At 50.1% G+C, this 25,361-nt stretch overlaps 1 protein-coding gene across 5 annotated transcripts; it reads right to left on the bottom strand.

The window, feature by feature from the left end:
- Positions 1 to 119: 119 nt before the first annotated feature.
- On the bottom strand, positions 120 to 25,361 carry ERCC2 (ERCC excision repair 2, TFIIH core complex helicase subunit). Of its 5 annotated transcripts, none has more exons than XM_061596807.1 (23): positions 25,063 to 25,361; positions 23,220 to 23,319; positions 22,119 to 22,196; positions 20,979 to 21,041; positions 20,168 to 20,281; positions 19,180 to 19,296; positions 17,753 to 17,869; positions 16,127 to 16,250; positions 14,856 to 14,952; positions 14,160 to 14,293; positions 13,488 to 13,656; positions 11,390 to 11,508; positions 8,721 to 8,790; positions 8,086 to 8,155; positions 7,851 to 7,952; positions 7,314 to 7,377; positions 6,442 to 6,563; positions 4,873 to 4,965; positions 4,047 to 4,191; positions 2,670 to 2,740; positions 1,718 to 1,861; positions 1,435 to 1,581; positions 120 to 404 (listed from the first exon to the last, which is right to left on the bottom strand). In XM_061596807.1, the coding sequence occupies exons 1-23, from the start codon at positions 25,065 to 25,067 to the stop codon at positions 312 to 314; spliced, it is 2,358 nt and encodes a 785-aa protein (XP_061452791.1). In that variant the 5' UTR covers positions 25,068 to 25,361; the 3' UTR covers positions 120 to 311. The 5 variants fall into 5 exon arrangements, with proteins under 5 accessions (XP_061452791.1, XP_061452793.1, XP_061452794.1 ...); XM_061596809.1 differs by having other exon boundaries at positions 1,435 to 1,578; positions 25,063 to 25,358; XM_061596810.1 differs by having other exon boundaries at positions 4,047 to 4,119; positions 25,063 to 25,354.

Raw genomic sequence — 25,361 nt, 5'->3', positions numbered from 1 at the left:
GATCAGGTCCTTCTCAGGTTTCAGATTAAACCAGCTTTCCAGCTAAACAGCACAGCTGTCCAAGCTCCTGCCAAACTTCATGGCTGGGCGGAAAAGCTGTAGAAGAGAGAACTCTCAACTTTTAAACAAACACTTTTATTAAAATCAGAGTCCAAAATCTGGAATTGACAAATGACACTTAGCTAGAGTCTCTGTTGGTGCGCCACCTCCATTTTCCGGTCAGCCGGTGGGCCAGGCTGAGGCGGCAGCAGCAGGGCAGACTCTCCTGGCCCACCCTCGGCTGTGCTCTGCCCTCCTCGTTCCCTCTCGCCTCACACTTGGTGTGCAATCTCCTGGACCTTGCGCAGCGTTTCTTCGGACTGCAGCTGTTCAAAGGTGAGTAGTGACAGGCCCAGCTGGTCTTCCTGGTACGCATGAGAGAGGGAGCACAGAGGTCATGTGACAAGGGAGCACCCCACTTCCCAGGATGCTCTAGGGTCAGGAGCAGAAACGTCTCTTCCCCACCCCATCCTGGGCATCGCTTGTAGGCTTCTTCTTGAGTTCTGTCTACGAGTGTGCACAGAGAGGCAGAGCAGGCAGCTGCCCTGGAACTGAGGAATGTTCCTCTCCTGGAACCTCTTAACTCGGATGGGAAACCTGGGACCCTCCGGCAGCCCTGCCTGTTGGCCATCCTGGTTGAGGCTGATGGGAATCAGGAGACCCAACAACATCAGGAGGGCCATGGGTTCCTCACCACGACTTTAACTGGTTAAGCTGGGTGGGGGTGGGGGCTTTAAATGGGCAAAGGAGAGCACAGTACTGGGCATCTCATTTCAGTGTTTCCTAACTTGGTGCTCTCCAGACTTTTTGGACAACAGCTGGCTGGGGCTGAAGGAAGCTGTACTCCAAAATGTCTGCACCAAGGTTTGTGGAGGCGCCTGCAATAGTCTCCAGGATGGTGGGGAGTCCCTAGAATGGGGAGCCTTTAGGTGAGTCTCAGTTTCGTGAATATTACGCTGGATGCTATGACTCTGTGGCAAAAGAGCCCGGCCCTTGGGCTGATTTAAGAGCACACCAGCAGAAACAAAACTGCTAGCAGCAGCAGTGTGAAAGATGGCGCTGTGCCTGTTAGTGGATTTGCAGGCTTCCTGTCACACCTGGCCAACGGGCCCCAGTGCAGGTAAGCAGCACTGAAGCATCACCAAGAGTAAACACCCACCACCCTTGCGCTGGCTCTGTAAAGGTCTTGCACTCAGGGTTAAAGAGGGTCAGGTTTTGACAGATACAGCGGAGGGAGGGGGAGAGGAATATTCTACAATTGGGAGGGGCTGGAACTCTAGAGCGGGGGATGGAGAACCTTTTACAGCTCAAAGGCAACATTCCCTTCTCAATAGCCTTCAGGGAACCCTGTGCCTTCAATTAAAGCTGTCCCAGACTCTCTCTTCTGCCACTCACCTTGCGGAACGGCTGAGCCATCTGGCGCAGGAAGTATTTGGCCACCTGGACAGCCTCATCCACCGTCAAGTTGAGGTTGGCGTCTGTGATGTGCTCCTGGATCCAGCGAGGGAGCTTGCCCCGCTTGTCGGCCCGGGCAAAGCGCTGCTGAGAATCACAGGCCACAGATGTATGAAGGGGGAGAGGGGAGGGGCATTGCCCACCAACCCACCTCCTTGCACAGGGCGCTGCCTCCCGCAGCACCTTCAACAGTGTGCCTCCCTCCGCCCCCCCACAAACGAACCTTGTCAGCAAAGACCATGAGGCCGTAGTCTGTCTTGCCGCGGATTGCCCGCCCCACGCACTGAGCAGCGTGCCGCATGGCGTCAAAGGTCAGGAAGTCATTCTCGCGGATCTGGAACTGGTCCCTCAGATATTCCAGCCGAGCCTGGGGAAGGAAGCCCCTGTGAAACTCACAGGCAAAGGTGTGAAGGCATGAGCCCTCCCTCACTGCGATTCCTCCACCCCCTGGTACGCTGCTCCTGTACAGAGCAGCTTTGCTTGGCTTCCATGACAACAAGCTGTCGTACGCTTGGCCTCCGTGCATTTTGTCTAATTTTTCTAAATGTTTTGAAATAAATAAATGTGAGCTACAGGGCCTTCATGACGTCCTGGGCAGGGAGTTCTGCCAAGCAGCTTCCTCCCTTTCTTGACGCAAGGCGGTGGCTCCCTAATCTTCCTTAATTGGGATGAAGTAAGCCAATTCAGATCCCAGACTCTTTGGCAGGGCTTATCATTGGGCACATGGCTAGCAACAGGGTCCCAGTTCTACTCAAGCACCGCTCTGCTCTGCTTTGGAAAAATCTTGTGGAACTTGGGACTCAGCGGAACAAGGCATTTCAAGTCATCACCTAGGACAGCCTTCGGAGCTCTTTTCAGCAAGAGAGGTTGCGGGCTGCATGCTCCGTAAAATGTGGGTGGTAGAACTTTCTCCTTGTTTACCATACAGAAATTCCTAGCCCCAGCTCGGCAGGAGAGGAGAGGAGCTGGTAAAAGGCGGCTCCTAGCCCTATCCAGGGAGACTCCCATCTCCAGGAGACGCTGAGGTTGTTTTGCCAGCAGAGCCCCAGGAGAGTTACGCACCTCCGAGAGGAGACTCCCTCCTGCCTTGAAGAATCTAGCCAGAGCCAAGAGGCAGTCAGAGGCATGAGGCAGAGCCCGGCCTGGACACGCAAGCAGACAGACACCAACCTCACCTTCAGGATACGGCTCTGGGTGTAGACGTAAGGGACCCCAAACATGATCACGGCTCTTCCGTAGTGGTGAACTAGGGAAACAGCACAAATTTAAAACAGGCAGACAGGACTGCGCAGCTCTTTAAAACCTTCTGACTAGCTGGTCATTGTAAGGATGACTTTGTCCTGTTTTTAATGGCTTTTGGACTTCATTGCTGTACAACACCCTGGTATTTTATGAGAGAGCAGTATATAAATGCTTTTATAAACAAATGTGAACATGAATAAAAATACAACAAAGAAAGAACAGCAAGGAACAGGACAGCGACAGAATTCATACGGGGTGGGGAATTAGAGAGCAATAAGTTTGTTTTCAAAACTAAAAAGTTCCACGGCACTGGGACTGCTACACTCTGCCTCTACACCCAGGGGACACTAACCTAGCACAGCTGGCTGGTGCTGTAGCCCAAAACACTGGAGGGCACTACGCTGGTGAAGGCTGTCCTAGGCAGTGACTTGAAATTCCTTGTTCCGCTGAACCCAACCTCATTGGCAGACCGTCAGGGTCAAGGGGGTCTCGCAGAGGACAAGGTGTCCCCAGAGAGCAGGAGCTGCCTGTTGCTGAGCTAGGCCATTGGCCTTCATTCAGCATCGTCTTCCTTGACTGGCAGACAGAAAAGGGTCTTTCCCAGCCTGCAGAAGGAGAGGACTGATCCGGCACCGTCTGCATGCATGCAAATCATGTGCTCTAACGCAGAGCTACAGCCCTTCCCTGAATGGGCTCATCATGGCCCAAGCTGTTCAGGGCTTTAAAGGCAAGAGCCAGTGCACATCTGCAAGAACAAGGACACGCAATGCGCAGGGCTGGCAAGGAGGACCATCCGGGCTGGGAGAGACAGAGCTGACCCAGGAGCAAACGCTGTGCCTCTGGCCAGAAGGGAAGCAGCATTTAAATCAAGAGGGCTCCCTTGGTTGGTCTGGGGAGGGCAGTGCTGGGCAGCCTTAGAACCACGTCCCAACATATCTTATTTGGCCCACAGCCACGCACAACCCACCCCTTTCCTGTGGACTCTGCTAAACTACCTTTGCTCCTGTTTCTATGGTCATGTCGGCCTTCCAAATCTTTCGCTCCACGTCACTTCCCACGAAATGTGTGGTGTGGCATGTGCATGCATGCGCGTGCGTGCGAAGGTCTCTTTTGCTGTTGCAACCAGCAACCATACTGAGTGGCACTCTGCCCCTGAACCTAATAACTACTGATAGGATTTCCCTCCCAGTGTGTCATCTTCAAAGTTTCTAGTCCTCATTTTTAAAACCCTGTGATTCTCTCTGGCAGAGAGAGAAGAAGGGGAATGGTGCAGAATGGGGGAAAGAGAGAGCACACGCAAAGGCACTCACCAAAGTCGATTCCTTCAGAGACCTTACCCCTGGCCACCGACAGCAAGATGGCTCCCCGGCCGTTCTCGCAGGCCTGCCAACCAAGACACGGGCCCTCACTGCAAAATCTGGCCAATTCCATTACATGGCATCCACAGCCCATTCTCTGGGGGCAGGGGAAAGGGGGAGGATCATTTCTGCTGACTTTGCTATGGGACTCAGCCTTGGGCATCTAAAAAGGGGTTGCCAGCAATATAATCTGGAGAAATTCAACTTGTGGTACCACACCTTGCAGGATGTCATAGGGCGGTGACCCCAAAACAAACATTTTCTGCTATTGCCCCTATATTATGGGATGCCCTTCCCTCTGCCATATGTGAAGCAGCAACCGTTAGTTGTTTCAGATGTCTTGTACAGACACATCTTTTTGCCCAGGCCTTCCCTGACCCATAGGAAGGGATCCTGTTTGTTTGACTGTGTTTATGTTATATTTTTGTTTTAATGACATTGTTTACTGTCTTTATGTTGAGCACCACTTAGAGACTCTAAAAAATATTAAGCTGTCTAGAAATGTTTTAAATAAATAAATAAGTTGGCACATAGCTACAAAAACAAAGAGGGGATTTTGTTCAGAATCATGGGTCACTATGTGCAGAGTCTGGTTCAGAACCCAGCTTTGCTGTGGATTTCTCAACCAGGCCTCAGGCCCAGCCCTGAACCCAGGAAGGACAGACCAGCTGGTGGCAGAAGGGCTCAGCTGCAGGCCAGAAGCCTTGAGGAGGTCACTACTCATTCCCCCCACCCGCCCATGTTTGCCAAGTAACTGAAGTGTCCGGCTGCCACTCACCTCCTGGTATTTCTCAAGGGCCATGCTCGTCTCAGCTCCATCCTGTGTCTCAATGAAGATGAGTTTGTTGCGCTGGATGTTCTCCAAGATCCCCTTTAGTAGCCGGAGAGAAAAAGGGTCACGGTAAGTGTATGAAATGCAGAAGGACAAAAGTCAGGCCAGTGGCAGAATAAATACAGATGGCACCTCAATCAAGCCACAGGCTCAGGTAATGCTTAATGGGGTCCTGTGTCAAATCAGACCTGGTCCCCATTTCCATCACCTCAAATGGACGCTGAGGGGAACTGTCGGAGGAAAGGTCTCATCCTGCCAGGTCCCCAAGAGGACTGGCTCTCATTTGCTCCACTGCCTCAGGGCACCAAATGGCAGTTGGAAGATGTTTTAAGTGAGAGCCACAGATTTACTCAGCCATTTTGTACAAGTTATCATTTCCATCTCCATATCATGGAGATTTCAGTTGTGCTTCTTTCTGAACTATATTGGGGGACCCTAGGAATAAAGCACTCCAGAGACTTTTTCTTTTAAAGTTATAAATCAGAAGAGTCCTGGAGCTGGACCAGACCGAAGTGGCTCCATTGAGTCCAGCATCCTGTTTCTCACAGTGGCCAATCAGAACCCTCCAGCAAGCAAGACACAACCCCCAAAGTGCTCTCTTCCTGTTGCATCCCAGCAGCTGCCATTCAGAGATACACTGCCTCTAAAGATGGAGGTTCCTTTTAGCTACCATGGATAACAGTGATTGCTAGACATTTTCTGCTGGAATTTGCCCCATTGCCTCATCTCGTGGCAACAAATTTAAACATACCAAAAAGGCAAATGCCTCCCAGTGTTCTTGTCATAGAAAACTTTTTAAAACAGGGGTGAGGAACATGTTTCAGCCTGAGGGCGACATCCCCTGCTGGGAAACCTTTCGGGGGCCACAGCAAGTGGTGGGTGGGGCCAGAGGCAAAAGTGGGTGGAGCCATACTTTATAATAATAGGCTAGCTTCTACACACACACTCAAGCACCCTTCCCTGCCCTCCATCCAGGACAGCAAGAGGCACGATCAGAGTTCAAGGACATCCCAGCCAGACGGATGGCTGATGGCTGGATGGCCTTCAAGTCGATCCCGACTTATGGCGACCCTATGAATAGGGTTTTCATGGTAAGCGGTATTTAGAGGGAGTTTCCCATTGCCTCCCTCTGAGGCTGAGAGGCAGTGACTGGCCCAAGGTCACCCAATGAGCTTCATGGCTGTGTGGGGATTCGAACCCTGGTCTCCCAGGTCGTAGTCCAGCACCTTAACCACTACACCATACTGGCTCTCACAAAAACACTCAAAGAGGGTTTGAAACAAGTCTGAAGAGAGGTATGGCCTGGAGAGAGTCCTGAGGGCCAGACAGAGATGCTTGAAGGGCCACACATGGCCCCTCCCCCACAGGCCTGAGATTCTCCGTCCCCGGTTTAAAGCATTTTTAAATGTCCCAACTTAAAACACACACACACACAGCGCCACCCTCCAGGTTGCCTGTCACAAGACTCCTGGCCTCCAGCTGAGAGTTTGCTCTGTTCCCTCACCACACACGCACCTGCTCGTACCACGAGGCAACAATGTTCTCCATGTACTGATAGCTGGTGAAAAAGGCCACAATGCCATCCGGGACGATGGCAGACATCTCCAGCAGCAGATTGCCATAGTTGCGGATAACAGCTGCAGGAACATCAAGGTCTATTCTGTGAAGACGACCACACGCTGCCTTCCCTCCCCAGCCCAGGCCGTGGCTCAGGGCCTATCCACACCTGACACGAAGGAAATGAGGTGGTGGTGGTGAAGACCCAAAGGAGACCCTTGACCCAGCCACCCAGGCTCTCCCTCCTGGCGGCTGCTGCTATCGCTGAGTGCCTGGAGAGTGGCACAACCAAGGCTCCCAGGGATGCACAAGACTGACCGCTTATTGAGCGCTAATGATCTAAACGTGGGTGCTCCAGGAAAGCCTCGGTGGAAGATTTCTCAAATTCTTGCTTGTGCAAGGCACACTCTGCTACAAAGGCAAGCGAAAGCTACCCTTGCACCTCCACTCCCCCGCCTTCCCTGTTGTCTCCCTTCTGTCTCTATTCTGGTGGGTAAGCTCCTCGGGGCAAGGACCTGTCCTCTCCTTCTTTGCACAGCACATGTGGACATGGATGGCTTCATGAAAATAAACAACAGTGTGTGTTTCTTTCAAGGGGGCCAGGAAGACAACGAGATGTCCCAGAAGTCTGTCCAAGCTAAACACGCTGGAAAATAATAAAGACTGTGTCGACAGGTGTCTTCCTTCCCCCCCTGCCCCAACCGTTTTAGGCAAGAAGGGGGCAGGAGAGCAATGTCCATGGAAGGGAAGAGGCTCCAAGCCAAATATTCTGTTTCCCTCCCTCAGCAAGGCTACTGGCATTATTGCGGGCGGGGGCAGGGAGCCCTTACCAATGTCTTCGCGAGTCTCGAACTTGGAGCTGATGGCCACCTGGTCGTTCCCTCGCCCCACAATCTGAAAAGGGAAAGGAATGTGGGGAAATAGCCTGTTGGCCAGAAGGGAGCCAGAAACCATTGGGGTTGGTGAAGCGGGCCTCTCCGCATTAGCAGAAGGAACTCCCCCTAACCTTTGGGGGAGCACCCAGTGAAGAGGCATTTGCTAGAAGGAACAGACTTTACAAACGAAAAAAGCCATGTGGGTTTTTTTGGGGGGGGGATGTTTCTGCTGCACTGCACCTCAAGCCCTGAGTGTAAATAGCCGCTCCTCCTTCAAGGCCCACAACTAAGGAGCAGCGCATGCACCTGGCACGCAGAAGGTCCCACGTTTGATTCTTGGCACCACCAGTGGCAGAGCTGAGCGCTGAAGGCCCTGGACTGAGTGGCCCCTGCTCTAAAGAAAGCAGAAGGCATCTTGACTCCTTGCTGCTATGGATCAAATCAGCATCTGCCCCCCACACACAAGTGCACCCTTTGGCTCCTCACACTCACTATCGGACACAGACAGGTCCTGGCAAGGGTCATGGTGAAAGTTGCCATAGTAACCGGCCGGAAGTCCAGGATCTTTGGGTAGATATCCAGCGGAGAAAGGGTCTGTGCGTCAGAGAAAGAAGAAGTAAATTGGGCTGGGGGTAAAAACTGTTGCCAACACAGACACAAACAAAGGTTTGGGCCTGCAGGTAGAGGCACAGTTTGAAAACCTGAGCCCCCCAAAGGATGCACTTACTCCTGAGGTGATGATGACCGACTGAAACCGCTCAAAGACGGGCTTGATGGCGATGGAAGCATCCATGCAGCTGGGGAGAGGACGGGGCAGAAACAGAGAAGGCAAAGGCCTTATTATTCGCCTAGCCCCAAAAACGTTTTGTAAACGTAGCTGTGACCTCAAAATGCTGTTATTATATGCCCTAAGAACAGCCTTCCCCCACCCGGGTGCCCTCTGCATTGCAACAGCCATCAGCCTCAGCATCATTCCGCCATGCAGGCTGGGGCTCATGGGAACTGCAGTCCAAAACAGCTGGAAAGCACCACGTTGGGGACGGCTGACCCAGGAACTGAGGCCTGGAAAGGCTTAAAGATTCTGCCCCCCACCTCCCAAAAAACACAATGAAAAAGAATCCTGGGAGCTGCCTGGGAATGCTACGGTCCCACACACGGCTCTTAGAGGTGACAACTGAGTGGAACTTTTGGGCTCACAGGTGGTTCGCTGAGCGCTGGGGGTAGCCGCTGCCCTCAAGCGCAACCATATTGCCTTCCCCAGTTCGACATCTTTTTAGAGGAGAACTTGACTTAAACTACACCAAAGGCCTCAAAGGGGTGATGTACACTTGATCCACCACAGGATGGCATTTTGGGCCTCACCTGAAGTGCAGGATGGGATTGGTGATGGTGGGAGTTCTGTCATCAAAGGGTTCTATAATAATCGTAAAACCTGTAATAGGATAAAATCACAAGACGGTTGGGCTATGCGTATCAGCACACACATCAGCAACAAATGTTTGCATTCTGTACTCATGCACAAAATCGGGAAGCTAAACTCTGTAGGTCGATTCCAGAGAAATCTCAGTTTTTTCTTTAAACACAGAGGGGAGTGGGGAATGCAAGTTTCTAGTCCTCATTGTTGCTAGGGGAAAAAAGTTTAAGAGCCTGGCAATGTCTGCTAACACATTTCAAGCTACAGCAGTTTTCAAGTGCTCTGTGGGGAAAAAAGTTTGGGAATCACTGCTCTGTCACATTTGGAGTTTTACTGAAGGGCAAGGTGCAAATCCCATCAAACAACCAAACAAACTGGGCTTAATCTAAGACAGGGTGAGCTCTGGAGCGATGCCAGAACTCAGTCTTGGGGCAAGTGACAGAGCAAGTGCCTTCACTGACCCTTGAAGGATGCAACTGGCACCTGTGTGGGTGGGCTTCGGCAACTGAGGTGCAACTTCCAGGCAGTTTCCAATCTGGCTCAGTTTGGTTTAGAAAACCAGTCATTACATCCAAAAGGAAATAGTGCAAAGGCCTCATTCATGCAAAGGCCTCATTCATCCATTGACTGCCTTCAGATACCAGCCCTGTTCCAGGGCCAGTCGGCCAAAAGACAAGAAATAAAAAAATTAAAAAATGGGTGCATGCAAAGGAGATAAGAAACCCTAAAGATTTCAAGGACACAGAACATCCACTGGTGGAGACCAGGAGTGGAGAGGCAGGAGGGAGGTGGATGGCGAGTGGGCGGGAGCATGAAAAAGTACTGCCTGGTTGCAAATACCCCCTTTTGGGGCAAGGTGCTTGAGAGGGTGAATGCCATTCAGCTGAGACTCTCCCAAAGGAAAGGAATGATCTGGACTCACAGCAGTCTGGGTTCAGGCCTGATTTGATGAGATGACATTTATTGAGAGAGAAAGACAGGGACGGAGGGAGGGAGGGTGACCGTTACTCTTACTCAGTTTCTTAGAGGCTTCTGATACTGTTGACCATTGTCTGTGGGTTGGGGGTGGGGGTTGTCAGAGGCACTGTATTACCCAGGGGGGCCTGTCTCAGAGGACAGTTCTATGCTCCCTTTGGGAGGAAAGGCAGGGTATAAATTTAATAATAAAAATAAACAAGCCCACCTCCTGGCAGCTATGTTGTAGGGTGCTGCAGGGTACCATCTTCTCTCCAATCCAGTTAACATTTATATGACCCCATGGGGGGGGAGGGGAGGGACAGCAGCGGATGTGGAGCATGGTGCCTTCATCAATATGCTTACGACACTCAGCTCTGTTTCTCTGTTACATCTGAATCAGATGCGGCGGCTGTGCAGGTTCTGAACTGGTGCTTGAAGGCAGCGGTGGGCTGGATGAAAGCCAATAAGCCACTGACGCTAAGATGGAAGCTCTGTGGGCAAGTGGTTCTTGGGTCCAAGAACTAGGAAGTCTCCCTGTCCTGGCTTGTTAAGGAGCAAGTTCATACCTTGAGGGTGCTCCATGATCCATCTTTGTCACTGGAGGCTCAGGCGGCCTTGGTGGCTAGAAGCATCAGCTGTGGCAGGTGGGTCAGCTGCATCCGTTCTTGGATGGGGACTGCTTAGCCCTCAGCAACTCATCCATTAGTAACCTCTAGATTTGATTATCACAACACGTTCTGTGTGGGGCTGCTCTTAGGGCTGGTGCAGAGGCTGCAGCTAGCGCAAAATGCAGTGGCTAGAATGTTTTCTAGGAGGCAGCATGACTCTGAAGGTCAGTTGCTGCGAATCACAAATGGGGAGTGTGCTGTTGTGCTCAGGTCCTGCTTTTGGAATGCCCATTGGTGCACTGGGCTGGCCACCATGAGAACAGGATGCTGCCCCCCCCCCGGCCTGATCCAGTTGCAAGGCTCTTCTGATGTTCTTAATGGAGCATCGTTCAGTGCATGTGTATTACACTAGTGTGAAAGGAATAGATCACGGGGGCTGCCTCTTCGCTACCAAGCTGAGTTTAAGATTCGTTGTTGACTTACTAGGCCCTGAACAGCTTAGGGCCAGGCTATCTGAGAGTGTGCCTCCTTCCACAGACACCAGCCGGCTCACTGGCGCTGTTAGAGGAGACCCCTCTAGATGCAGCATCAAGTAGAGATACATCTTATGGCAGCTTGAAGAGAGGGTCTCCTCCATAGTGGCTCCCACTGTGTTGTGGAATGACCTCCCCTTAGAGAAAGAATGAGCACCGAGGCGACAGGTATTCTACCAGCTGCTAAAAACTTACCTATCTGTGCAGGCATTCCTTGACACTGATCCTTAGCACCAACTTTATTGAAGGCTAGATATTCTAGTTTACATTTTACTGTTATTTTGTTGTACTAGTTTTAGTTCGTAAACCGCCTTGTTAGTTGTCACAACAGAAGGCCATCTGTCAATAACTTTAACTACAAACGTACTCAGCTCTACCAAAGTTTGCTTTATCTTGGCATTGTTTGTTTAGAGACCTCATTAAAACACTTGGCAACCCTCTGCCTGAAACACAAAACACGGCAACAAACGCCAGCCAGACAAGCTTTTTAAAGAACATGAGATGGAGGCTTTCTCTAACCTTTGGAGTAAGTGCTGACCAACGTGGCGAAATTGGAGATCAACGTGATGGGGGAGAAGTCAGAGATGTCGGCAATTTCCAGAGTGCGGAGAAGAGAGCGTAGCCGCTCAGCACAGAATCTGCAAAGAAAGCCACAGACGAGTTTTGCAGGAAGATGGGCATTACCAAGACAGAGGTCCCTGCCCCCTTAGTTCTCCCCCCCCTCCCCACAATGGCTGTCCTAAAGAGACAGGACTGCACAGACACCTTGAAGGCACCACAGACAGAATGAGGAAGGGAGCATGTCCTTGGTTTGGGTACCTGATTCCCGACCCCTTTATGGTTGATCCTGCCATGTCCCATCAGGCTTCCCAAGGGTAGCCCACAGCCAAGTGCCATCTTGGAGGAACCAGTGGGGGATCCTGGTGCAACACCCCGCAACACCCCCAACCAGCCCAGAGAGAGGCTTAGAATCGTTCCAAGATTCAACGTCGCCCAAGTCCAGGGCACGTTGTCTTCAAAGGTGCTTCGTCAGCCTGGCTCTGAATCCCAAACCAATAGCACCCAAACGCCATCAGCTTATCTGGAGTCACAGCATTATAGACGGGGGAGTCTGGCAACAAAACAACCTGGCTGGGAAAAGGGCCGCAGCTCAGTGCAGAGCTTGTGTTCAGCTTGGCGTGCGAAAGGACCTCGGATCAGTCCCTGATGGCATCTTCAGGTAGAGCTGGAAACGTCCCCCGCCTGAAACCCTGGAGAGCCACTGCCAGCCAGAGCTGACAATGCTGGGCTAGACATACTGAGTCAGACCACTGGTCCAAGGGCAGATGCCTGTGCATTTATTTAACAAGATTTATATGCTGCTTGGACAACTGGTATAGCACAGTGGGGAGGAGAGCCTGGCTGGGAGGAGTTGTCTCCTGGGTGTCAAGGGCCAGCTAAAGATCACCCCACAGGGAGTAGCTCAGGGGTGACGTGCCACGCCACCTGTGCAGCCGTGGGCAAGCTGCATAGCCCCAAGGAGCCCAGTTGCCCCCCAGTTGGCAATTGCAGACATGGAAGAAGCTGGCTTATGCAGCTGTGGCAAGCTGAGCAGGTCCCAGCCAGCTGGGGAGGACTAGCCTCAGAGGGAGGCAATGCTAAACCCCCTCTGAATACCGCTTACCATGAACACCCTATTCATGGGATTGACTTGAAGGCAGTCCATTTCCATTTTTCATCCTGCATGTTAGAGAGCCAGTGTGGTGTAGTGGTTAGAGTGTTGGACTACGACCTGGGAGACCAGGGTTTGAATCCCCCCACAGCCGTGAAGCTCACTGGGTGACCTTGGGCCAGTCACTGTGTCTCAGCCTCAGAGGGAGGCAATGGGAAACCCCCTCTGAATACCGCTTGCCATGAAAACCCTATTCGTAGGGTGGCCATAAATTGGGATCAACTTGAAGGCAGCCCATTTCCATTTTCATATATTGCTAAAGGAATTGCCTTACACTGAGTCCGTCCTTCTAGCTCAGCACTGTCAACCCTGAGTGGCAGCGCAGAAGCTCTCTGGGATTTCAGACAGGGTTTTTTTCTGGCCATACCTGGAGAAGGCATTGGGGGATTGAGCCTGGGACCTTCTGCATGCAAAGCAGACGCTGTACCACTGAGCTATGGCCCCTTCCCCTGATTGTAATAAAATGCCGAAGCAGTTTACAAAAAATAAAATGAAACATTAAAATTATCAGTAAGAAAAGATAGTTAAAAACAGGTATTTAAAAACATTCAAGAACGAATTAAAATCGACAACAAGCCAAAAACAGATTAAAATACATGTAACTTCTATATGTCTGGATAGACGTGACTAAAGAAAAAAATGTTTTAAGTACTGCTAGTCAATGTAGACATGATCAGATGGACCAGTACAGTAAAAGGAAGGCGCCTGGCTGATCTCCACAGACAGGGAGTTGTAAAGTGTAGATGCTGCCACGCTGAAAGATCGATTTCTTACAGCTGCAGAACAAGTATTCTGTGGCACCTGCTAACAGTGCCAGTTCTGCAGATGAATACTTGAGTCAGACTGTTGCCAATCTGGGGGTAGGGGGCTGTATCACAGAGGGCCTCCTTCCTGCCTTCCACTTACCGGAGGGGTTTACGTTCAATGCAGACTTTCTCGAAGACGTCCTTCAAGAATGACGGAGGGCTCTCCTGGACCACGTGATGGACCCGTAGGCGGGACTTCAGGTACTCCAGAAAGCGTTTCAGGAAGCCCACAAAGTGTTCTGCTGTCCGGATGTTGCCTGGCACAGACTCTGCCAAGAAGGCAGCAAAGACATGCCAGTCATTTCCTCCACCCTCACAGGGTAGCCCAGTGGGTGTGAGGCATGGGGACAGAAGGCGGCCACATGGGTACCCATATCCCCTCCCAAAGCAAGTCAACTCCCCCCCCTTTAAGAATGAGAGAAGTGTCTATGCCGGTTCAGACCAAGGGTGCATCTAGCCCAACATCCTGTCTTCAACAGGGGACACCCAGAGATTTCTATGAATAACCATGCCCCAATTTCCACCTCCAGCATCTTGGACTTAAGAGATATCCTGCCTTTCTACATGGAGGCTCCACCAGGGCTAATGCCCACTGATGGATCACTCCCTCTCTAATCATCAGTCTTCTCCTTTTCTTAAGGCCATCTATAAGGAAGTTTGGCTGCAGGTATTGGGGCTAAGGTTGCCTGCAGTGCCAACTTCCTCTTATCAACAGAAAGAAGATGGAGAACGACAGAGCTCCCCATCTCCCACAACACAAAGAGACACACACCTTGGAGAATCTCTTCTGGCAGCACCGGATTGGCCAAGTAGACATCTGTTTCCCGGGCGACATTGGCTTCCCGCAGTCCCTCCACCAGGCGCCGATATTCCTCCTTCAGTTTCTGAGCATCCGTTTCCTTGATCCTGAATAAAGGAGGAGGGCTGGTATCAGCCGGGGAGGCAGCAAGGGGAGAGAGGTGCATGCCAAAAGGCATAGCTGTGCACAGCTCCAGGATAGGACAGAATGTGGCACTCACATAAATTAACGGGACAGGCAGTACCTCAGTACCCCCAAGTAAGGAGACCCCAGAAAGCCACTGCCACTCAGTGTGGTCACTTCTGAGCTAGATGGAGCCCAGTGTCTGAGTCAATATGAGACAGCTTCCCATGTTCCCAATTCAGCCTCCCGAAAATCTCAGCTTTCAGTATTCAAAACAAACCAAGTTTCTAGCTCTTATGGATACAGTTAGGCTGCAATCCAGTACATGTCTACTCAGAAGTAGGCTCCATTGGGTTCAAGGAGGTCAGTCCCTGGGACACTGGAGACCTTGTTTCAGTGCCTTGCAGTGACTCCTCCCCTTCTCCCTTCATGGCCTAACTGGAATTATGCAATCTGTACACCTGGCAGAATTTCGACATGCTCCGCTCCCGGGGCCCTGCCCATCAGGCTGTGATGTGTGAAAGGAAAAGAGCTCCTTGCGCTCACTTCTGGATGCTGGCTTGCAGAGTGGCCACGTTCCCTTGGCAGCGGTCCAGCATCTTGCGTGTGATGTTGACACCCATGGAGTCAATGCAGACGTTGTCTGGAGGCAAAGGGGGAAAAAAAAACACAGGCAGGCTTAAGAAAATCAGAAGAGACCCACAGCTGGATCAGGCCAAGGAGCCCACCTAGTCCAGCAGCCTGTTCTCACAGTGGCCCATTATGGGAAGCCTGCAAGCAGGACCCAAGTGCAAGAGTTCTCTCTCTTCCTGCGGTTTTCAGCGAAAAGGCTTGAGGGTCCCCGCAGTTTCGAAGCAGCAAAGCATAAACCAGCAGTTTCCCAGCACTGGCTCTGTGTCACACATGTCAGAAGGGGACCAGTCATGGTTTTGGGCAGCAAACTCACATTGCTCTGTCGAGAGATGCTTTCTGGAGGGACCATTGCTCAGTGGGTAGAGGACTTTTGCTGGCGAAGGCCGCAGGGTCAAACCCTAGCATGTTCAGTTTTAAAAAAGGATCTGCTAGCAAGTTGTTGTTATTTATGAGCGTTCTTACCCACCCTTCACCAGGAAGTCCCAGGGCAGGTTGCAACAATTTAAAAATACAATATTAAAATCAGTTAAAACAAATGACAGTCAAGATAATAGAGTGGGTCCTAAATATATACATATCTCAGGATATGGGGAAAACCTCTGCCTGCCTGAGGCCCTGGTTAGCCGCTGCTGGTCAGAAAACACAATACTGAGCTGGAAGGATCAATGGTCTGATTCAGTATAAGCCAGCTTCCACTGTTCACTTTAATCAGGGCACGGGGGCTCTCTCTTTTTCTTTCTCTTCAGGAGGAGGAAAGAACTAGGATGTTGAGTCTGCCAAGATGCCCATCCAGCCCATTACTCTGTCTCTGACAAGGGGCAACCTGGGGGTCCTGAGAAGGTCACAAGCAGGGCATGATGGAGAGAGCCGTCCCTCATTTGTCCCCAGGTATCCTGCCTCTAGTCCTGGAGGCTCAGCACCTCTTCAACTTTATCCACCTATTTTAAAGCACCTTATGCTGGGGGCCATCACAGCATTGTGTTGCAGTGAGCTCCATAGGCTGCTTGCAGGCTACATGAAGAAATAGGACAGATCACGTGGGACCCCCAAAAATACCTTTCCTTCCCTCCCACACTGCCCCGCTCAGGCCAGGCAGCCCACCCGCTATCCCTGCCCACAAAAGGACAGTCACATTAGAATGTGCTCACAGATGTTCAAAATGGGAAAGATGCATACTTGCATACCGATATTGTGAGCCTCATCGAAGACAACAACAGATTTCTTGGCCAGCTCCTTGGAGACCAGGTCAGCGATCTTGGGGTCCAGGAGATAGTGGTAACTGTACACCACAATATTGGCGTGAAGGATCTGATCCAACATGGAGAGAAAGAGAAAAGCAGAGATGGAACAGACATCTCACGTAAATGTGAGTTGGACCAGGTTTTCACATCTAGAGAACTCTCCTTTTCCTATCCTCTTAGCAGCAAACTGAGTCAGACCAGTGGTTTGCCTAGCTCAGTATTGTCTACACTGACTGGCAGTGGCCGTCCAGGATTTCAGACAGGGAGTCTCTCCCAGCCCTGTCTGGAGATGCTACTGGGAAATGAAGAGGGACCTTCTGCATAGAAAACAGATGCTTGAGCACTGAGCTAGAGCCCTCTAAGAATAGAACAGAATCCTAGAACAGCAGAGTTGGAAGGGGCCTGAAAGGCCAACAGAGTCCAACTCCCTGTTCAATGCAGAAATCATCTTGCAAAAAAGGAAACTCTGCCTCTCTGGAAAAGTATAGTCATGTTACAAGGTATCCGCAGATGTTCAAAACAGGTAAAATGTGTTCTTTAAAAAAATAGGAACACCTGCACAAGTTCTCAAGTTACACAGAAACCTTCAGCAATCTCAGGTATAGCCAGGCTGTTTGCACTTAAAACAACTCTCACATCATCTTATTTCACATAAATGATTGTGATCTAGCTGGTCATAAGTGGGGCAAATATATTGAAGACCCATCCCCAATTATTGGAAAATTTGGCAGGAAATCAAGCTACAGAGAGGGAAAGAAGTGAAACAGGACTATTCACCATCACTTCAGCAACCTTTGGCTCTCACTGTCTCCTAACATCAGCCATTCCATCAGGCAATCTGGTCTACTACGAAGGCCCTCCTCCGGGTCCCGACCCATAGGGAGGCCCGGAGAGTGGTGACAAGATCTAGGGCCTTCTCAGTGGTGGCCCCCGAACTATGGAATAGTCTACCCGAGGAGGTGCGCTTGGCGCCGACATTATCATCTTTTCGGCGCCAAGTTAAAACCTTCCTCTTCTCTGAGGCATTTTAACTTAAGTCGACTTAATTTAAATTGTTGTATCTGATTTTAGACTGTACAGTTTTATATACTTTGTTCTATTAGATTGTGTAATTTTATTGTATTTTTTTGATGTTCACCGCCCAGAGAGCTATTGCTAGTTGGGCGGTATATAAGTTTAATAAATAAATAATAAATAAATAAAATAATTAAAACTAATTAATATTTAGCCACCTCTCTGGCTTCCAATATGTCAGCAGGCATTGTCCACACACTCTTAAAACATTTCAGTGGCCGTAAGGACTAGGAACTTGCCATTTTTACAATGAAAGCAGAGATTCGTAAGAAGCTGAATTCTGCTCTCCTGATAACATATTGGGGTAGCAATCTGGGCAAAGGCTTTTCCTTCTGCTCGATCAAAGAATTTTGTGCCAGTCAAATAGATGCAGAGTCCTTTCCCAACAGCAAGTGGGACCAACAAAATATATTGAGTTATCTGTTTCATGCTTAAAAAAAGAAAAGCAGGACGGTGTGTCTGTCTGTTTGCAGCTGGATGCCGCAGCTACGTTACCGAATATCGGGCAAGGAAGTAGGGGCACCAGCCCTTTTGTCGCCCGTAGGCCTTCAAGTCATCTAGGTTGTAAACACCATATCGAAGGGGCACCTGGCGGCCGTGGGCATCAAATTCCTGCCAAGGAGGGAAGCAAATGGCATTTGGAAAGGGCTAAGAAAAGGGCCTGTGGAATGCAGACAGCCATTCCATCTCTACCTCTGCTTGCGGGCAGGCATGCTGAACAAAGCTGTCCGCTATCATAAAATGCGACTATTCTCAGGTTCTTTCCCCACAGTATAGATTAATCACTGCAAACAACAACAACAAAAGAGCAATACAGATCTATGTGGATCTAAAAATGTGTCAACAACAGACTCAAGTTTCACCAGAGTTGGAATCAGATTTTCGTGGGTGACTGGACACAAGAGCATTTTTCCAGCTTCGCGGACGATTTAGAAGGCCCTGACCGCCTTCCAGTCTCAGCTAAGAACGCTTGAGGAATTCAGTCTTTGTAAATTCCACTATGAGCCTCTTGGATCAACGCACTGGTCAGAATTTAGTTACCTACCAGGTTTTGCACTCACTAAATTTTCCAAAGCAATTCTTAGCTCAAAGAATTATCAAAATGTTTTAAGTAGGGGCTGCCGCAACTGCTTACTTTGCTCGCCTACCCCACCTACTGTCACCAACACTCTTTCCTCCCCCCACGAGTTGCCAAAGCTCTCCCAGCCACTCCCCCAGGTTGCCAAGGCCTGCCTCCAAGCTGCCCACCGAGTCCCATGCCCAGGCTGCAGCCCTCTCACCAGCAACAGCCTCTGCCTCCATGGCCTGCATGGCTGCTGCCACATCCCCCTTGCGGCAGTACCACCACAGCCGGATAGCCCACCCACTCAGTGGTCTTTGCTGCTGCACCCTGCCCCTACCATCATACTGCATGACGTCATGATGACATGATGGATTCAATCAATCAATCAATCAATGATTGATTGATTGGTGATGGATTACATTTTTATTATATAGGAAGAAATATGGATTGTATTTGAAAACATATTTCAATAAGAATGTTCATGCAGTTTTTTTAAATTGCAGATTAATGTGGAAATAGGACATAACAGACATACAAGTGAAAATTTGCCGAAGTGAGAAAGACCAGAAAAGGCAGATTTGTCCAACTGTACCTTTAGTGGTTTAACAATAAATCCTCTTCCCAGTGTATTCTGGGAATTGTAGCTCTGCAAGGGGTCTCCTAACAACTCTCAGCACCATTCACCATTCACAAACTACAGGCCTTGGGATTCTTTGAAGGAGGCCGTGACTGTTAAAGTGGTATGAAACTGCTTTAAAGGTAAGGAGCCACAGTGGCCGCAGTCTCAAATATATGAGGGTTCTCCACCATCCATCACACCCAGGCGGCCCAGCCCCTTTCACCCACGGTGCCCCCGTACCTCAAAGAAATGGCAGGAGGGAACACTGCGGTCCTGCTGGTGCTGTGCCCGTATGTACGAAGCGGTCAAGCTGAAGCATCTCCCATCCACCTCCTTCCCAAAGCGCAGGGTGCTTACCTGCAGGGAGAAGTGGGGCCAAACCCCCTCAGGATTGGGCGAAAGGGGCACTCTGCCCCGCTGCCCCTTTTCACAGAGCCCGAGGCACATGGCTGTCTTCCAGTGCCAACCACAACTCTCTTGCGCCCGCCATTTCCCTGTGAGACTCCCTTTCCAGACAAAAAGCTGCTTCTCGGGGCTACACAATCAGAACACAGGGAGCTGCCCCACACACAGTCGCACCCTCGGTCCATCTGGCTCAGGCCTGTCTGCACTGGCTGGCAGCCCCTCTCCAGGGTTTGTGGCAGGCGTCTCTCCCAGCCCTACCCGGAGATGCCATTGGGGACTGACCCTGAGACCTTCTGCTTGCAGAGCAGACGCTCAACCGCTGAGCTGCGGCCCTTTCGTAAGGGGAGTGATCCTGACTGAGCTCCAGGTGGTGGTGCAGCGGATGGGGTGTGAGGCTAGGAGAGCAGAGGCGCAGGCTCTTTCTTTCAGCCCAACCTACCTACTGGGGGATGACGGGAGGAAGGACCTTGTATGCTCCCTTGCAGGGAGAGTGGATAAAAGCATATCACTGACCACATGACAAAATAACAAACAGGGCTGAAGGAACGGAGCAGACCGGCCTACCCCAACCGGGTGCCCTCTGGATGTTGTTTTGGACTAGCTGGCTGGGGCTGATGGGAACTGTAGTCCAAAACAACATCCAGAGGGCGCCAGGCTGGGGTAGGCTGGGATAAGGTGCCCCCCAGCGAGGGTAAGAAGAGTGGAGGCCTACCCTGAGCCAAGGCGATTTTGGGTGCCATTAAGGGCAGCAATGCAGGTGAGTCCCAAACAAGCCCACGGAGCAACAGAACCATACAAATCTCTTTAAACTGAAAGGGGGCACCTCAGGGTGGACGCAGAGGTTCTTCCTGGAACTGAGGGCCAATCCCAGGAAGGGCAGCTTCTCTCCTGTTTGCTTCTCGTGGAAATCCAGAAGTTTGCGCAGTTCCTCAATGACCTGGGGCGGGGGGGGAGGGAGAAAAAAACACAGCTGTCATGGCAAAGCCTCTGTGATCATCTCTCCCTGCCAACTAAGAAAGGCTGCCTTGCAGCCCCGGAGCACAGAGGCAAGACTAGGGACCGGGAACTTGCCCTCCAGATGTTGCTGGACTCCACCAGTTCTCCTCATTGCCCCTGGCCACTGGCCTTGTTGGCTTCCAGGGATGATGGACGTTGGAGTCCAACAACATCTGGAAGCCCACAGATGTTCCCCAGCCCTGCTGGAGAGGCCTGGTCTGACCCCAAAGATTTCCCAGTCACAGCTTCCAACACACAGAACAAACAGGCACCTCACACACACACGTGGAATGGAGGAAGCGGAAACTGTCGGTCATGTTTTATTGTCCTGTACCTTTTATAGGGATCTCCGCCACTCTTCTATTACCCAGATTTTACAAAGCACCCCGGACTTACCTAGTGAGCTCTACTTAACGCACTTATTGGCAGGCAGGAGTAAGAGTGGGTAGTCCCTGTGCTGCCGCTATCGCATGTCAGAAAACAATGATAAATAACCTTATATAAGAAATTTTATACTGATTTTAATTTTGTACTTTTTACTCACTTATGGTTTTATGTACTTTACACGATCTTCATGCTTTTTTTATGTACTGATCTTTGATCGAAATAAATTATTCATTCACACACACACCCCTCACCTTTTCAATCTCTGGCACAGTTCGGGAGCAGTAAATGAACTTGGTCACCTCCAGGGGGTAAGCCTGAGGAGAGTGCGAGAGGAAGGCAAGTTAGCTTGGAAAGCATGTTTTCAGTAGGGTGACACCTGTAAGAAGGGGGTGCTCAATCTGAGGCAACCCGCGGAAGAGTAGCCAGCCCCCCATGCCCCGCAGTGGATTCAGAACAACACATTTTAGCTTGCATTTTTATAGAATTATAAGAAGGTGCCTTATACTGAGTCAGGCCATTGGTCCATCTAGCTCAGTATTGTCTGCACTGACTGGCAGCGGCTCTCCAAAGTTTTGAGCAGGGGACATTCCCGGCCCTACCTGGAGATGCCACAGGGGATCGAACCTGGAACCTTCTGCATGCAAAACAGATGCTCTGCCACTGAGCCGCGGCCTTCTCTTTAAAATCTTTTTTGGTACTGTACGCTTTTAGATAAGCCACCTTTGGTAAAAAGCAGGGCATCAATGACCTTTAAATCGAAGCCAGATTATTCAGCTTTCAAAACTGGCATTTTCAGCTCAAATTGATGATACAAATCAGCATGTCCAGCCCCTGAGACTCATCATGTTAAAGTTTTTATACAACTAGGGAATTAATGTTGGTGTCCAGTTTGAAAAAGAGAAGTTATTTTCATATCCAAAGAGGCATCATCTTATGTGGGACACGGAAAGCAGACCACAGAGATACATGCATGTGACAAGATTTTAAACATGCCTGTGTTTTCTCTTTCAACTACTTTGAAAACAAAACGCTTGGAATGAAGAGCTGTAGCCTTGGGTATATGTTTTAACAATGCTCCAGTAATGCAAAGGTGGGGAACATCTGTAGCCCTCCAGATGTTGCTGGACTTCGAGCAGCTGCAGAAGCCGGCATGGCCAATGATCAGGGATGATGAGGATGGCAGGAGATGTAGCCCAACGGCAGCACCTGGAGGCCACAAGTTCCCAATCCTTGCAAAAATGCTTAGTGTTCATGCAGTCCGTTCAAAGTGCTTCACCTTCTCCCAGCAATCCTTACATCAATCCTGAAAGGTAGGCCAGTGTTATCACCTCCATATCGCAACTGGGTGGCTGACAGCCACAGCTGCCTGAGCAGAGCCAAGCTATACTCACACGCTGGTAGGCCACAATGAGAGACAGGAGGGAGATGGTTTTCCCAGTGCCCGAGGGCATTTCCAGCACGCCATGGCCCTAGCAGAGAAACAGTGAGCCAGTGCTATTATTTTTATTTATTTAATAATATGTCGATACAGCTTACATTAAAAGAAATCTCAAGCAATCTTACAAAAGTAAAATACACATTTACACAATTTAAAAGAGAGCAACCAAATCACAATAGGTCAGGAAAAGTCCACACATACAGATAGTTTTTTACTAAATGGTGGAAGCATCCCAACGGTTGGGGCCTCCCAAATAACAGAGGATTCCAAAGGGGAGATGTCACCACAAATAAGGCCACTTCTGTATAGCTGCAAGTGTCACTCTGTAGTTGGGACACTATCTGCACAGCCTCCTCTGATGATCTTAGTGATCTACTAAGCCTATATAGGGGGAAGATGGTCCTTTAGGTAACCTCAGCCTGAGTAGTTCAGGGTTTCCTATGTTAATAACAAGACCTTGAAGATGGCTCAGTAGCTAATAGGCCACTGGTGCAGTTCTTTCAACACAGGTGTTGTATGTAGACAGCCTGAGACTCCACTCAGAACCTTGGCTGCTTCATTCTGCATTAGCTGAAGCTTCTGAACCAACCTCAAAGGTTGCCCCAAACACAGTGCATTACCGTAATCCATACAGGAAGTTACCAATGATTACATTCTCACACTGTGCAGTTTGTTTCATTCCCCACTCTATTTCAAGGATGGAAAAAGAAACTCATGGTTCAAACTTCTAGAAGCCAGTGTCTATGAGCCAGTCCATACTGAGGAGGTGGAGAGGGGGTGAGGAAGATCCAGATTCCCAGGCACCAGCGTTGAATTTTAAACATCAGGGCAAACAGGCCCCTGAGAACATTATTATTGTGGACCTGCTTTCAGTTCTACAGCACTGATGCCAGTAACATTCACACATACTCAGAGGAGTTTTCCTGCAACCCCCTCTAACTATTCCTCACCCCTTGTCTGTGTATGAAACAAGAAATTTATTCCCATTTAGCTCAAGTGTGGGAACCCCCTCCTCCACTGACACTACCCCAGGCAAACCCTGCTTTAGTCAAACCTTGGCATCTAATGTCCTCTTCAGCTCCAGCATGTACGAATACTGTTCAGGGTAGATGTAATCATATGGAAAATAAACAAGCAATCCATCTATGTTCAACCTGAGGGGAGGGAAAGCCACAGCTATCAGGGGAATGATGAGACAGAGTGCCCCTTGCCCCATGGAAGGAATTGTCCATAAAGAGCTGCTTGACTCAAAGTCAAGCTCCTAGCCCTCAGTTTTAAAGCTCTCCACTTCTATGTCCTCAATTGTACATGCTCCCCATTATGGTGCTCAATGAGTCTATAGTACCCTCCATGGATATTTGATTCTCCTCTGCCCTTCACTTGTCCATGCCTGTCTTCTGTGTCCAATTTGATCAGAAGTGTTTATGCAGAGTCCAGCACAACATGCACAGATCCCCTTTGGGGGGAAGTGCAGGAAAATATTAGCAATGATAATGATGATGATGAGGATGATGATGATAAAGATTGAGAATGAGGGCAAGTTTAACAGTCCCCTGCCTCAGTATTTTAGCATTATCAATCACGACAGAAGGCTGTTCACAAAATACTAACAACATCCAAAATACTAGTGCAAAGTTTAATCAGATTGCATAATTCTGAAGGCTGGATTGATGTCTATATAAGAAATAGGTTGATTATGCAAAAAGGCAGCACAGCAGTATTGCTAAGAAACAGAGCTGTGGATAAGGGCAATTGCAGGCTCAAATCCGCCATGGATTCACTAGGTGCCTCTCTCTTGGCCTCAGTCTTCCCTCTGCAAAATAGGGAGAGGCCAAGCACACAGAAAACACACCGACGTTGTCCTGGTTATTATTCATACAGCATCATCCGTGTGTAGGACAGGCATCACAGACCCCTGCTCTAAGGAGACTACAATCTAAAAACAGACCCAAGGAAACAACAGAGGAAGGGGTTATTGTACAGCCTACTCAGCCAGTCATTTTGCAAGTGAGTTTAAAGCCTTCTGTATAAACTGGGCCCTTGGCACCGTTGGAACACTTTGCATCCTTAACCTAGGAACATTTACTCAGAGAAAATCCCTGCTGGGTTCAGTGGGACTGACTCCCAGGTAAGCAGGCTTAGAACAGCATCCTCAGGCATCTGACGAAGTAGCCTCCAATCCAGCCTTCCCCAACCGTGTGCCCTCCAGGTATTTTTGGCTACAATTCCCATCAGCCCCGGTCAGCATGACTACATGCTAGAAAGTCAGCTGAGCTGATGCGAGTTCTAGTCCAAAACATCTGGAGGGCACCAGGCTGGCGATGGCTGGGCTAGCCCATGCAAGCTCCTGCTAGAAGAAATTGGTTAGTGTTGTGGAATCTTAAACAGACGGTTGTTTTAGCCTCTGCCCACAGTCCTAAGCGGACTAAGGCTGTGTACACACCATGCATTTCAAGCACATTCCTCCCACCCATCCCAAGCATCCTGGGAACTTTAATTCGTTAAGGGTGCTAGAGAGGTAAACTACAGTTCCCCAGATTCTTTGGGAAGGGGGAAAATGTGCTTTAAATGCATGGCGTGTATGTAGCCTCTGCATGCAGAAGGACTTGAGAAGTGGGCTGCACATTTTTCCTCTCTCTTCCCCCCCCCTACAGGTGGTCTATTTCCCACCTGCCCTACAACAGTATTGGCCCCCCCAATATTACCCATCCCCAGGAAGAGCCCCCATAACCCAAGCAATGATCTCCCAAAGCCTCCAGGTATTTGCCCCCTGCCCACTCAATGCCCCCACAATACCTTTTATTAATTACCCTCTAGTGTAGTCTCTATATCTATGCCCATGAACACCCCTCCCTGTTGCCCTAATGGTCTTTCCCAGCCTCTACCCCCGCACTCACTTCATGATCTCTTCCACCCTCCAGTCTCATTGGTCACAGCCGCGCGGCGTGCCGGTTCTCACCCCGGTCCTCCAAAAGGAAAAAAAAAGGCTTCCTCTCTCTTCCCCCCCCCCCCGTCGCGCTCGTTCTCGGTTGGCCAGAAAAACCTCCCCGGACCGCACCCTGGTTGGCTAGCTGAAAAGCCTCCGCCCACTAAGCAATCTAGTTTGTACGTCCCAAATAAGTTCCGTTGCACTGCGAACAGGCACCAGAAGCCGCCCTAGATGTGCTCGTACTCAGTCATTACTGGTAGACTGAAG

This window comes from Rhineura floridana, chromosome 15 (assembly GCF_030035675.1).
Source record: "Rhineura floridana isolate rRhiFlo1 chromosome 15, rRhiFlo1.hap2, whole genome shotgun sequence".
Classification (NCBI taxonomy): Eukaryota; Metazoa; Chordata; class Lepidosauria; order Squamata; family Rhineuridae; genus Rhineura; species Rhineura floridana.
This window is presented reverse-complemented; position numbering and strand designations above follow the sequence as displayed.